At 37.9% G+C, this 15,852-nt stretch overlaps 1 protein-coding gene across 2 annotated transcripts in view; it reads right to left on the bottom strand.

Moving 5' to 3' along the window:
• Positions 1-3,268: 3,268 nt before the first annotated feature.
• LOC143154278 (zwei Ig domain protein zig-8) overlaps positions 3,269-15,852 on the bottom strand; it is an 84,690-nt gene continuing 72,106 nt past the window's right edge. Inside the window, exons 5-7 of one of the 2 annotated variants that reach the window (XM_076326237.1) lie at positions 13,990-14,173; positions 7,991-8,133; positions 3,269-3,580 (exon numbers count right to left, since the gene is read on the bottom strand). In XM_076326237.1, the coding sequence (XP_076182352.1) occupies positions 3,456-3,580; positions 7,991-8,133; positions 13,990-14,173 (452 nt within the window). In that variant the 3' untranslated portion in view covers positions 3,269-3,455. The remainder of the gene's footprint in view (positions 3,581-7,990; positions 8,134-13,989; positions 14,174-15,852) is intronic. The other variant, XM_076326238.1, reaches the window with a different exon arrangement.

Here is a 15,852-nt window from a genome sequence, read left to right as displayed (position 1 = left end):
CAAGGGAGAAAGAAAAATCATTTCTGGAAAGGGTATCGGTGTTAAATCAAATTTTGAATTTTTCTTTATTTCTTTTCATAAAGAATTATGTGAGAATGTATTTTATTTGAATTAAGTCTTTGAACCAAATGTATTCAAGGGAGAAAGAAAAATCATTTCTGGAAAGGGTATTGGTGTTAAATCAAATTTCGAATTTTTCTTTATTTCTTTTCATAAAGAATTATGTGAGAATGTATTTTATTTGAATTAAGTCTTTGAACCAAATGTATTCAAGGGAGAAAGAAAAATCATTTCTGGAAAGGGTATTGGTGTTAAATCAAATTTCGAATTTTTCTTTATTTCTTTTCATAAAGAATTATGTGAGAATGTATTTTATTTGAATTAAGTCTTTGAACCAAATGTATTCAAGGGAGAAAGAAAAATTATTTCTGGAAGGAGATGCAAGTCGGAGATGCATTAATTCCAAGTGTATTAGATTTAATACGACCTTATTTTATTTTTCTCTTCAAATTGCACAACTTTTAATTAATTCGCGCGCATTGTGTATTTCCAATTTAAGGGAAGCGTGTTAAAATACAGTTTCTTCGTGTCTCGTAAACCTTTTCGTTATTTTAACCACTCTGTTTCACCGGCATTTAAAATAATTTAAATTAGTTAGTGATATGAGCAGATTTTGGACCGAACACGATTTTTTGGATCTTGTAACGAAGAATACCGAGTGATTAAAGTAACGAACAAAATAACGGGTCGCGAAGAAATTATATTTTAATTTGTTTCCTGTGAACTGTAAGTGCACGTAGATTAATAACAAAGAAACTTGAAAGGAAAAATAAAGAAAAATATGTACACGTAGGTTTAAAATGTGAGGAAAAAGTAGATAAAAAAAAAATGTAATACCTAATTCTCTCTGCACGGATTTCACTTACCAAAGAATGCTCGTGTATAGAAATTTTTTAATTATAAGGAGGAAGGTAATTGGTTACACGGTTTTTGTAAAAACTTGGATTCAAATCCAGATTGCTTATTTATCGGATAATTGCTTTAACCAACTGAGCTGATAATTCCCTCTTTGTATTTAATATTCAAAATGTTTACAGTTTGTTCATCCTGACAAAGGTTACTGTCGCGAATACACGCTGAACTGAGAATTTAAAGCAAATGATAATTAAAAGACACAAAGAAGAGTTTTTTAACGTAAAAAGTGTCGAGAGAAAAAGAAAATGCTAATGAGTTCACTGAACCGAGACTCGAATCAGGATCTTTCATTTGTTTATTCCAATTGAAGGAGTTATCGAGTCTGTCGACGAATTTGTAGTATTAAAGTCTAGTCCTTCTAACAGTTATTGCTTACAGTTTGACCAGTGTGAAATCGTTTTCGACAATACGCAAAGCTCGAGTCGTGGAACAATAAGATAACTAAACATAGAGGTGTGGATTTTTCATAGCGTTTGGCATCAGGGTGCTCAACAGATTCTTTTTTCCTAAATTTATTATTCTCACTGATTGCCACCCACAGCTATAAATAAAGGACGAGCCACTTAAATCTCTTTTATCTCCAGAAACACGAGAAAGTATTTTAAACAGAAATATTGTTCGAAAAACGAAAACAACACATTTTTAAACAAATAAGACCACAAATTACTATCAATGTCATTGGATAGCGATTAATATTAACTTAATCGCGTTTAAGTTAGAGTTATTAGATTTTTCATCGATGAGTTCATAACGAAGTACTCAATTTTACATAACCTCACTTTCTTTCGCGAGTAAACTATTGATCGTTTCAATCGGGTCGAAAGTAGAATTCTTCAAAAGATGGAATAAATAAAAAATGAGTACGTAAAATAAAATTCAAAATATAACATCTCCCATATCGAATCGTAAAAAAAATCTACCACTCAAGATCGTCAATTTCAATAATCGTCAGGTAATACTTACCTGCGTATTTTAGTATACACATCAATTACCTTGGATGAGTTTTGGTCCATAGTTTGTTTAACTCATCCTGAAAGTTCCGATCGGAGGATAAACAATAAAAATACACAGTTTCAAAAAAAGAATAATTACCTCGAAGTATTATATTTAGAACCAAAATGGCACCACGAAACGAAACAGTACCTATCTAAAATATTTCTATCTTCAAGATCAAGATAACATTTAAACGTCTCACCCTGATAAATGTCGACCAATGTGTGAAAATTAAAAATTCGAAATTAAAACGCGCGCCAAAAGCAGACGTTTGCAAATGGAGGGAACAAAAGTCGACCAATTGTTTTCTAAGATCGAGATTCCAATCAGACATACAAACAATAAAAATACATAATTTCAAAAAAAAGAACAATTTCCAAATAATTAAGAACCAAAATGGCACCACGAAATGAAACAGTACATACCTAAAATATATCTTCTATCTCCAAGATCAAGGCAAATGACTTATCCTGATGAATGTTGACCAATGTGTGAAAATTAAAAATTCCAAAGTAAAACGCGCGCCAAAAGTAGACATTTGGGAGAACAAAAGTCGACCGACTGTTTTCCAAGATCGAGATTCCAACCAGATGTATAAAAAATAAAAATACACAATTTCAAAAAAAGAACAATTACCTCGAAGTATTCAGAACCAAAATGGCACCACGAAACGAAACAGTACCTACCTAAAATGTCTCTTCAATCTCCAAGATCAAGCCAGGTGACGTTTAAACGTCTCACCCTGACGAACGTCGACCAATGTGTGAAAATAAAAAATTCCAAATTAAAACGCGCGCCAAAAGTGGACGTTCGTGGGAAGAAAAATCGACCGACTGTTTTCGAAGATCGAGATTCTCGTTCGAATCTTCCATCGTCCGGATCAACCGTGAATCCTTCCTCCTTTAGTCCACCGATTCGAACGATTCGTTGATACCAGCAGCTTCCGCTTGGTAGTCGCGCGGGTGAGTGGTCGCCTCCCAACACAGGTGGGTACGCGAGGTGAAACACCTGGAAAGACAAAGGTGCAAAGTTGGCGTACTTTGCGAGCCCGACTCGAACAGGAATAATCGCCCGGTGAAACAGAAAACACTGTCGCGCTGCGAGGCGGAAGGAGTCACTTTCAATCGGGGCAAGAACAATGCTGAACGAGGCGTTGCCAACCTCTCCCCGGCGTGCACAGCCCCATTCTCTCGCAACGCTTCAACCCCCTTTTCACTTTCTCCTCCCTAGCCCCCCTCTCCACCGCTTTGGACTCTCTTCACGTTCGTCCATTATTATTCTTCTTTTTTTCTTTCTTTCTTTCATTTTTTTGTTGTTGTTGTTGCTCTCTTGTTCGCGCACACACTCCGCTAGGTCCATTCTTCAGCGATAATATAAAAGTCCGTATTGTGTCGCGACGCTGTGTCACGACGGTGTCCGATGTCGTGACGAAGCGTCGCCGTGCTCGTTTCGCGCCTTTCCGGGACGCAACGAACCTCGTCGGGCCTTCATCTGAGCACCTGTTGTATCCGGTCGAGGAGAACGGACAGAAGGAGAAGCAGCGATCCGATGGCTCCACCGCCCGTACCAACGCCCTCTGCGCTTCCGTGATGCAGCTCGGCTAAGCTTTCTCCTGAAACACCGGTACCTACACTCAAACACCGCAGACTTTCCAGTGTACTGTCTACCAGCTCTTATACGCTACGGCTGGGGACTGTTCGAGGGATTTAATATTCGAATTGACGAAGGAACTTTGAATGTTTGTCTAGAGTTATCTTTTGTTTATGCGATACGGGGAAGGGTTGGTTGGTTGCTCCGGGGAGCGGAAAATTGAGGTAGTTGGAAAATTTAGGAGGTTGGAGAATCGAGGAGTTTAGGAAATCGAGGGAACCGGAAAATATAGGGGTTCTGAAAATGGTGGAAGTTGGGAAATGTAGGTCGGAAAATTGAGGAGTTCAAAAAATCGTAGGGTTCGGAATATCAACCGGACCGGAAAATATAGTGGTTTGGAAAATTGAGGGAGCTGGAAAATTTAGGTGGTCGGAAAATCGAAGGGTTTAGAGAATCAAGGGGACTGGAAAATATAAGGTTCGGAAAATTGAGAGAGTGTAGTCAAGTATTATCTTTGAATACTCAAATTATTTTTGAATACTTGAGTATTTGAATTATTTTTGAGCGTTCGAATATTCGAATAGTATTTGAATTATATTTGGCGAATATTTTAATCGTCGGAGTATTCGAATATTCGAATACATATAAATTTGAAAGGTAGTTATAGCCCTAGTTCAAAAGTTTGGATTTGCTCAATGAGTAGACCACATTCGTATTCTATGAATATTTATATACTCAATCAGCACACAGAATATATTTGTGTTCTCAAGTATTATCTTTGAATACTCAAATTATCTTTGAATACTTGAGTATTTGAATTATTTTTGAGCATTCGAATATTCGAATAACATTTGAATTATATTTGGCGAATATTTTAATCGCCAGAGTATTCGAATATTTGAATAGATATAAATTTGAATGGTGGTTATAGTCCTAGCTCGAAGATTTGGGTTTGCTCGATGAGTATAAGGATGCTTGGCGTTTTGTTGAGGAAATGATATTCTCTCGAGGCAGGGAGGTGGGTGAGTATCGTGTGTTCGTCGCGTTTGCTGACTTTAACATTGTTTGTCTCTGTGTAGGAAGTATGCAAGAGCCTGATATACATTTTTAGAGTATATGCTCGGATGGGATAAAAATAAAATAAGTCGAGACGAATTCGATCAATAACCAGACTAGCTATTTCAGAACCGTATTTAAGTGCTATTTTGAAACAAACTGTCTCTATTTACAATTTAGTAGGCGACTGTAGTGTTTCGAGAGTGTTTATCTAGTCGAGGTGTTTGAAAACTTAATTAGTATAGTTAATCTAAAAAACTTAATTATCTCGGGATGTATGAACAAATTATTGAAAAATATAATGGTCAGAACGTTTAAAGAAATATGTAAACTATGCTCGTTACCACTATATTTCTTCTAATCTATATTTTATATATAACGAACAATTCATATACTTCTCTGAGTAATTAACGTTTGTTAATTTTTATTAACCGTTTTCATAGGATCAATTAAATTTCTAACACTTTGACTAAATAATTTGTCAAAATAATTGAAGAAATGTCGATGATAAAATTCATGCTAGGAAAGTGATTGATTAAAATCATTATACATTCTATATGTTAATCTGCAAGGTTTCGATATTGCGCAAAATTGGGTCATAAATAATTGAAGTATTTTTGAAAAATGAGCGAAACCTATTTGGTTCTGATGAATAAATTGAATATTTTATAAGAGTAATGCTATGCAACTCGTATCATATCAAATTGTGGAATTGGAGATATTGTATGTAATAATTTGTAATATTTCCCAGCTTCTATACTGCGTGTTCTCCCCATTGTAACATTACCTGGAATATAGTAATCATGCTTCTGTCGATGCATTGAAATTGGAATCTATGCACGTAATGAAATTTCGAAATGATTCTGCCGTGAAAATTATATTAAAAAATACGAATAACATTTAATGCACAATTTCGATTCACTGTGATGTATCACGAAATCACAGAACACTTTTTGCACACATAGTATTCTTTCTCTTTCTAATAATTTTCCAAACGTAATGTTCAAAAAACATGGTGGAAAAGTGTCAAATATAATTAAAAGAGGGGACTTTTAACATTGCAATGCTGTGGAAAATGTGAGGACCACTGTTGCGAAACTGTAGGTTCTAATTTTGTAAGGGTAGCTATGCATTCGAGAAATCTTTTTCCCGCGCAATCCTGGCTCGTATTTAGCACAACTATAGACCGAAAGAACGAATGGCATGTTCGTTTTCTCGGTCAATAGAAAGTGTGAATTGTCGGTTCCCATAGAATCTGGATTCGCAAATACCTGTAGAATTGATTTTTTTGTTAACAGTAATAGCTACGATACAGTGTAAATAATGGAAACGGAGTTGAAAAGAACCACGTGACGTTGGAATTGATTCATTTGTATTAATCGGTTATTTCAAATTTTTCTTTCGAATCGAACTTTTTCAAAAGCGAAAAACACTACCAATAAACAGAAAATACAACGATATATCCATTTATATGTACATGTATATTTAATGAGTCCAAAACTCATTTTAGACTAAAGCTGGAGTTTTCCAACTTTTGAATAACTTTTCAAAAATAGATTAATTTGATTTAGAATTCATATTTGTTTAATAAAATTTTGTCTTTAAATTGTTCGTTTGTTTCGAAGGTCCTTGGAAAAATTAATTTCAGCACGGTAGTTGCATTTAAAAATATAATCGTTTCAAATATACGAAGAGATTTAAAATTGTTGCGAAAAGATTATCTTTGCTCACTTTTCGATGCCGGTGAATTTTATTTTTAAACACCTGGTTTATTGGATCGCCGATAAACATTTCGGTATACTGGCTGCACGAGACTTTATATTTACGTTGCAGTTTTTTATTCGCTACGATAAGTTTTCTTTTATCTTATCAGTTTTGTTATGCATTGCACTTAAGATTGTTATAATTTCGGAGCAACGTCATGAAAGCTACGTTCTCTGGTACTTTGCTTACTTCTTTCGTCACGCATACCTGTAATTAAGCGCAATATACATAAATATTACACGATATTTAATGAAACCACGTGATATTCATTCTAGCAACGTTATAAAGATTGCAGGTGAATGCTTCTCGTGTCCGTTTGACATTATTCTGGCCAAAATTTTAAAGAAGATTTCATCGAATAATTGCCAAAACAATTTGGCCAGTTTGGAAACATATTTAATTTAAAATATGTAGGAAAATTGTGTTCGTGGAAAACTGTTCAGTACTTTCGTGGAAGAGTTAAAGTTAAAGTTAAGAGTTAAAGAATATTGTTTTTCTGAATTGTTGAATTCTTAGTAAATTTTTTACTCTCAAATCTGCTGTTGAAGCAGCACCAAATAAAAAACTTTACAAAGAATAAACTCCAATGTATACAGTGTATACTGATAGTAGGTAAATAGAGCAGAAGAAAAATAAATTTAGAAGTAAAAATAACATTCTCACGATCATTTATCAAGCGAATTTTTTATACGACGTTGAACACGCGAGTAAGTTACTCGTTATTTTACATTTAAATGATTTTTTTAAATTGTTTCACATGTTTAGCGCGACTAAGTGCAGCGCGAAACTTTAGATTAAACAGAGGTAAACAAAAGAATTTGGAACTTTTAATTAAAGCACCGTTGCACAGATAGTTGGGACGGTCGAAGTGAAGCCAAGGGACTTATTAAGCTTCCACGTGAAGGAACATACATACACGTCACATGGAAAACCTTTGACTAATTATAACTTTAATTTGCACTTGGTTCGCGGGAATGTCACGTGTTTCTCTACAAAGGAAATCATAATAGACACGAGTCAGAGCAGTGCGAAGATTTTTTTTCAAAGGTCTCCCTTTGGAAAAGAACGCGTAAACGCGTGTAAATAGAACTTTTCGAAAAACTAATTATAGTTCTCTGCTCTTTTACAAATTATTATTTATTTCTTACAGATACTCCCCAGAAGAGTCATTTCTACCATATATATAATAATAATAATAATTGGCTGCCTGGAAAGTAGACAACAGTGGCTATTAAAATTGATTACAAATAACAAAAGTTACCTCAATATAGTATATTGCTTTTAATGGTTACGAAATATATGAAATTTCAAGATTCTCAACTAGACAAATATATATAAATTATCTAAAATAACTCAGTATATACTGACCTTGGAACGACCTCGATATAAGTTCACTATAATCAAACGTACCTGTGTATTCGTTACTTCAATACTTAACAAACGCACCGATACAATCGTTGTTTCCATATTCAAGAAACGCGCCGGTACAATAATTACTCCCGTGTTAGAAAACGCGTTGATGTCTCCAAGAAGATTAACCCTACGCTCCGCTTCTAACAGTTTCTGCTTCTACTCTTGGAGATTTCACGCGACGAATAATTAGCGTTCTCACCGTTCAGCACGTGCACGTGAACTGTGGCGGGTTGATCAGGCATGGTGGTGAGATGGCACGTGTAGTTTCCGCTGTCAGCTGGTCCCACCCTCGCTATGCTGAGAGTCGAATTGGCCCCCTCTTCCATTAGGTCAGTTTTCACGCTGGAAACACATGGTACGGTTCGCGTTGAAATTTCAATTTTCAACGAACGGATCCTCTTTTATTTTTTTCCACACCGATGGAACACCAACGAAAACGCACACGTGTACGAAATTTTTTGAGAGATTGACTAACAAATTTTTATTCTCGGATGCTGTCCCCCTCACCGTCTCTCTTCATTATACGCTTAATACTCGACAACGGTTCGGATGACACGCGCGACGAAATGGACGTTCTCGTTTCTCTTTTGTTTCTTTCTCGGCTCGGGTCTTCGAGCCGTTTTCAAACACGAAGCGGAATTACGAACAATTTTCGAGTCGCGCTCCGTTCGGGAAAAGATACGGAGTTTCGAAGGGAGTGGTGCAAGGGAATGAGAAGGTTCATCCGAGAATAACCGCTGCTCTCCGATCTCGTCCGCTTTTTCATCTCTCTTTCTTTATTGTTATTAATTGCCCGGATTACATCGCTGGCTGAAGTTATTCCCTTTTCTGGTTTCCCAGCACCGTTTCTTTGATACTCGTTTCGACCTCGATTGCTTCCCACCGTTTGTAAATCTTTATTACGTGTATCGTTTAATCGATGCTGGAGTACCTTGAGTGTTTGTATTGGAGGAATTTTTATGTGAAATTAGGTTGGGATTGGATATTCTTTTAAAGATGTGAAATTGGTTGATAAGAGAAGTTTGTTGTAAATGAAGGAAAAGATTATTAGAAAGTAGCCATCTCGCGTATTTAGTAATATTTTATAAATTTAGGTGTCGATAGTAGAGTACTTTGGGTAGATTGGACACGATATGTATTAATTAAATAATTAATATCGATGGAAGACGTTTACTTGCAGTAGTATTTATATATTAATTATTACCAATTCTATCGAAAATATATATACAACACAAAATTTTCTAAATTTAATTCGCGAAAATGTTGCACACATTTGTGTTATCAGAATTACAATAATCGAAACATCTTCCTTAGATTATATTGTTAACCTCTCTGCACTAAGATTCTCGCAGTGTCCTCAAACGAACAATAATTAAAATCTGTCCAAAATAATCTTTTTCACACGTATAGTCTACCAAAACCAGACGAAAATATTTTCGATTCGTTTTTTCGAAAGCGTTGAAAATGGTGGAAATTTAGGCAACCTTGGCCCACAGATTACACGATCCACGGTAAAAACCCATTACATACGGGGACGATCTAATTCATCCTGTATAAAGGAAATGATACGCTGTTTTATTCAAAGTTGACGGGAAACGGTGTAGCCTATATTACGGTCCATTTTACGCGAGGCAGATGGGACGAGCGAGGTGGCGTTTAATTGAAAAAGTTTCCACGGCTGCAATTTATCCGTTCGTTATCTCTGCTCGGCTGCAACTCCAGGACGATTGCTCGTTGATCCACGGTGTTAAGGAACCTCGATCTTTGCCTGGTTTCTTTCAGTATCGCGTTAATGAACCGGCAGACGGTGCTCTTTCTTACCGGGTGCCATTTCCCTTCGTCCAAACGTTCTTTTACCACCTTGTTAATTGCATCGCGGACCGTGGAACGGAGAATGCATACCGTTCGGGTAATGGAATTAACATTCCACGGGTGTGTAAATTTGACCACGACGCGAGTTCTGTAATTTTAATGCCGTGAAAAATGGCCTCGGCGAGCGCACCCGGGAATGTATAATAAACGAGATTGAATTGCTGTCCTGTTAGCGCGTAACTGGACGTACGAATGATTTAATCACGACGACCATTGTTTCGATTCATGATTCGTCGAGCGTGTTTGTGTGATTAATTGATTCGAACGTTGGAGATTTCGATCGCGAGATTGGTCGTGGGTCATTTCTTTCGGTGGTAGAGTATCGTTCTGTTCGGGGAAGATGGACGAAAAGGGACTCAAAAGTACCATTTTTCTTTCCAAACTACCTACCATCGTTAATCTTGATGGAAGCTTAACGGATTTGTAGAACAACGAAATACATTAAGTGTTTTATTTGTTTTTTTTTTTATTAGTTAAGCTGGAGTCAAAGTTGGAGTTGAGAGACTATTTAGAAAATTACTGAGTCTAGAAAAATAGTTACGAGTTGCAAAATTGTACGTTTCCAAGGCACGAATTCAATTGTGTAAACTGCTTTTTGTTTTGTTTCTACGTAAGATTAGACTGTTATTAAATATAGATCAGAGAACGTTTTTTAATGTGTGACAATGGTGAGAAAAATTGTTATGAAATTAAATTTTGATTGTTTCGTGAAGTTCTTTCAGCAAATTTAATTCAATTATGTAATTGTAAAATCGTTAACGCGATTCATTGGATACGTAGAAATTAAAATGGTAATTATTGTACTATTTTTGTCTACAAGTGTTTGGTTTATTTTACATTTGCGTAGCGTGTTCATTTCTGCGTTATCGATAATGGGTTATCTTAATTCCCCAGAGAATTTCCTAATCTAACAAATCGGTCGGTTCCAGTAATTTCATGAGATAGTCGAATCAAACTTCGAGACAGATAGAGAGAGAAAATACATGTTGCATCGCAGAGGTAGATACAATATTATTTTGCTAATAGAAGGTGAATAAGAGTAATGTATTTACTCGTGACCTATATTGGATCGAACAATTATTCGAGAAAATTTCTATTCGTTCAAAATGGTGTTATTTTATTTCACGATCAGAATTTTTACATTTATTCGACGAAGAACCGATAAAAAGTCTATTATCTTTCACTGGTCGTTTAATTTTTAAACTGGATAAGAACGTTCTGAAAATAAGTCGAAAATGTAAAGTCGTGTGTCGTCTTCAATAAATCTCTTGTAGCTGCTTAATGGATCGCATTTTTTCGTCGACAAGAGGAACGAACAAGAAATTAATCATTACGTTTACGCAAGTAATACGTTCTCTGTTACACGAAGATTATGTCAAATTAAGTCTAGCGCGTTGATGAATTAAGATTGATTCATTACAGAGCGCAGTATTGAACGCGAGGTAAAGCCGATGCAATGAAAAGAGGTGTTATTTTTTAACACCGGTCTTTGTTATCTCGTCGTCGGGTAATTTTAAGGGGAAAATTTACACGTTATAAAATGAAATTAATTCAGCTTATTTTAGATTTCGTCACGTCTTTCATACGGCTGCTTTCTTCCATTTCGCGAACACTGGAGCTCGTTAAATTTATAATAATTATGCGATAGAAAATACATAATATGTAATAGAAAATTTAAAAAAACCTTCGCCCCGAAACGCGAACGCGGGTGTATGTACACCTGCGGAAGGTTCGCGATTATAAAAATGGAAAATTTCATATTTTCAATGTTTCCTCAAAGTTTTTAAGATTTTTATTCCATTGTGGATTCATCGACGTCCCTGTTTGTCGAACAACGATCGAGTGTGTTCCCTGGCAAGATCACGGAGCTCGATATCCGGTCAGATGGCCGCCGAACATTCCCCCGGGCAGAGTTAATTAAAACTCGCCGTGAGGCAACCACGGCGATAATAACTTGCCGCTTTGCATTTCGCCGGTCGGCGGATGGTTATATCGCGGAGAAAAATAACGAGCGGCAAAACGGGCGCTTCCTGCAGCGACGTGTTTACGGTTTGCGGTTTCCACAGGCCACGTGGACTGTCGGCAGGTTGAAGTGGTCGTAGGGTGAGGATGCTCCGCGAACGAGGAGGACCAACGCCTACGTACACGCGCCGGTATGTACGACGCTCACAGCGCAAACTAATTCCATTTACCGCCGTCTAATTCTGCCCTTCGCTCCCCACTCTCTGCCGGGTGCCACCGACACCGCTCTCGCGACCCACTCTCGTGTCTCACGACCCACTTTCCCTACTCTCGCGTCTCACTACCTCCCTACTCCCGCTCCCGCGTCTCACGACCTGCCTACTCCCACTCACGCGTCTCACGACCTGCCTACTCCCACTCGCGCGTCTCACGACCTCCCTACTCCCACTCTCGCGTCTCGTGACCCGTCTTCTCCCCACTCGCGCGTCTCACGCTCGTCTCGGCGATCGGAGCAGTTCCGCGTTTCCGTGTGCGTCCCTACCCCCCGACCCGAGGGCGCGATTTCAAGGCGAGCAGTTTACACGAGGTGGATCAACTCGTTCCCTGGGTTTCGGCGTAAAGGCAGTCCCCGAATTGTTGACATTGGATTATAACTTCGGTGTAACGAGCGTAACTCGATCCGGTTTCCGCCCGGTAGACGCACCGTAACGATCTCTAGTACCCTCTTCTAGTACCCCTGCTATCAGATTGTCGGGCATTTTGCATTCAGTCGCAGGTCGTGCATGATTTACGACGAGTCTGTGGCAATTCGGGATGATCAACCGTGACTGAGGAAACAACGAGTTGCACAATAGTTGGGTATGGAATGAAATTGGACCGATGAGGGGGAAATTATGACTCTGTCTCCTTTTGTAACGAGTAAAATTTCATTTCATTTTTTCTTCGTTAGAGAAAATGGAGTTCGTGACATTTTTTTACCTAGAATTTAATTGTCTTTGAAATGTATTCGAAACATTTTTCAAATTTTTACAAATAACAAAGACCTGTATATCGAAATCAATCAGAAACTACAAGAGATAATTATTGTTATTCATCGATCGATTAATATTCGAGAATGGTTTTTTGTTTTACAATCGTGGTCAGATTCTCTCGAATTGTGTTCTTTTTCTCGATTTCTTGGCGACTGGTTTTTAATTCGTTTAGATTTTTAATTTAAATTTATAAAGCGAGTGCACTTCCCTTTCGATTTAAATGCGTTTTTCTCGCCACGGTTGGGAGGTGAGGGACGGGGTTGAATAATTGGCGAGCGTTTTAAGTTATACGAAACGGATAACGAATTCTCATATGTCTCAGTCTTACTCAATGATGTGCAAGAAAGAGAAGAAACTGCAGCGACTTGAGCTTCTTCAACGAAGAAAATATATTCGTTGGCGACGGTTTTTTGTAACCATGCGATCTCGAACGACAAACGACTGCAATTCGCTGAATTTATTTTTAGGAAAATTTGCATCGAAATTATTCGTAGCTACATTTGTCATTTTCATTTTCCCTATTTGGAATATTTAAAAGTCTGAAGGATAACTCCACAAAGCTTTGACTGTAAACCAATGGACGTAATCCATTCGTTTTATCCGTACTGTGTGTTTCTGTAATAGCAAATAAAATTTATTTTCAGATCTATCGATTCGATTCGGAATGTTTAAAATTGTTCCATCTATGATGTTCAATGACACTTGAAAGCATGACAGAGAACAAAAGTGTTACACTTTTCTGACGATTCTCTCTTCAATTTGCAAGATAGACAACGAACAATTGTAAGAACGTTCTTGCACATTCAAGTTGTGATATATGAAACGCTCCAGAAACACGACACATTGTCAAAATCGATTGAATGCACTTAACATTCTGACAGCTACTGTTGCGTATACGTTTAGTACGATTATTTAGGTTAACAGTTCATCTTTCAATCAGACCTTGTACATTTTTCTTGCATTAATATCTAATTCCTTCACATTTACAATTTTTCAATCCTTTGACGTTTTCTCATTCGACAATATTTTTCTCCAAAAAAGGTTTCGAAGGTTAATTGCATCCAAGAAGAATTTCACCGAGTTTCTCAATAAAGCAACAAAATACGTAATTTCTCTATAAAACTTACATAGAAAAAAACTTCCAATTTAAAATTGACATTCGTTTCGTTTTAGTTCGCGAAGAATGTAGCGGTGATACTTGAGTAATTATAAAATGTTCCGGATCGAAGAAACAATTTGAAAGGTTTCTTTCTCTCGTGAATTCTCTGCGCGATATTTCTAACGGTGAAAGTTAAAGGAAAAGACTTTATTAATATATAAACATTTTAGTCACCTGATACCGCCCCTCGTCGTGTCGTAGTTCAGAACTCGGTTGCCGTGGAGCCACTGGACGACGCTGTATTGCACCTGCATCGCTATATGACGCACAACGCACAATAGCTCAATGGTGCTGTCTGCCTCATAATACTTGTCCCTCAAGGGTTCACCCAGGGCGTCCACTATTTGGACGGACGGCGCTGAAATTTGATTACGAGACATCAGGTGGATCATAAATCGTGTCGAACGTTAAATTTATGAGAGATGTATTGAACTTTTTCAAGAACAATTTAATTGGAAATGAAACACCAAACGCTGTTAACATTCGTCCCCACGATGTTAAAATTCACCGGGCACTTGCAACGCGCATTAAATAATCAAATGCTACTTCGTGTAAAATTACACAACGTAATATTACGCAAATTTATTAAACGAATTACCTGAAAATTTGTGGCGTAAAATTGACCGAAACCTCGTTAATTTTCCCTGTACGTGAAATTTGTAAAATTTCACAAATTTCGGCCAATTTCGCGGATTTGCGTACAAAAGTAATCTCCTTATCGTCGGTGAACTCGGATCGGATACGAGGTCGAACGAGATCACGTCGAGGCTCCGCACCTAGTATTTCACAGGGCCGATAAATATTGACAATACGTCGTTGTTCACGCGTAAGTGCATCTAACGATCACGAGGCACAATTCAGATGCGATCTTTTATCCGGCATCTTTCTGGACCATTTCCAATGCCAAGTTTATCGCGCGTCCCCCGTGACCCGAGAACGCTCAAGCACCGAACGAAATCTCGAGTGGCAGGTGTGGAACGATGGCGGTCGAGTTCGGTACATTTTCCGGGCGCACCAACTATGGACTGCGAGACGAATACAAATGGCACCGTTTAATAATGCCGAATAATGCGATAAATCACCACGGTGCACGGTCTTATTGGTTTTATCGCCGAACAACGGACCACATATTTATGGATCGCTTCGTTGGGGTTCCAACGGATGAAATGTGAGATTTTCACGAAGGGAATATGGCGAAGGAAGCTCGAAACATGGACGGATCGAATATTAACGTTTCGAAATAATGGGAGTGATGTACGATTGTTAATTGTGTACACGCGTGTACATTGGGTTGGTAGAAACACGTAATTCGTTCGCGTAGTACGGATTTTACACCGAGGTATTTACAACGCTTGAAAGAATACGACGGTTAGTCGATTGACAGCACGAATACACTTTTACAGACGCTGATGGAAATAGCGAAGCACACGAATCGAATAACGAGGTTTGTGGACTAGGTAGAGTGGGTAAAGGATAGTATTGAGTAGTGTAGAAACTTTATACAGAGTAATTTCGTTGTTAATAATAATATGTCTAACCCAGATCTAACCCAAACCCACAAAATTGAACCATGGTAGAGAGGCTAAGAAATAGTTTGTTCGAGCCCTGTTCCTTAGATTCTTTCTGTCCAAGTTGACAGAGTGCTTAGTTCTCAGTCTCCAGAGCAAACCTACAAAATTGGACCATGGTAGAAAGGCTAAGAAACAGTTTGTTCGAGCCCTGTCAATCTTTTAGTACCTTAGACTATTTCTGTCCAAGGTGGCTAAACGGTTAGTCCTCAGTTTCCAGTTCCAACCGGTAAGGTTGGATCGTGATAGCAATAGTGGTATCACCATATCTCGAAGTAGAGTTTCAGCTTGGTGCGTCAACTGCGGTTAATCAACTCCTGCGCTGTTTAGCGAGACAGTAGAGGTTTAGAAAGGCTTCGAACCAACTAGCATGGGTACATGGAGCTTGTAGTTCGGTGTCATACTGGTGGTTCGTGCTCTGCGCGGAAGCGTTAATTGGGTGTATACCAAATCTGAGACTCAAGGGAGT

Source organism: Ptiloglossa arizonensis, chromosome 14, assembly GCF_051014685.1.
Source record: "Ptiloglossa arizonensis isolate GNS036 chromosome 14, iyPtiAriz1_principal, whole genome shotgun sequence".
NCBI classification, from domain to species: Eukaryota; Metazoa; Arthropoda; class Insecta; order Hymenoptera; family Colletidae; genus Ptiloglossa; species Ptiloglossa arizonensis.
The sequence above is the reverse complement of the archived record's forward strand: the minus strand, read 5'-3'. Positions and strand labels throughout refer to the sequence as shown.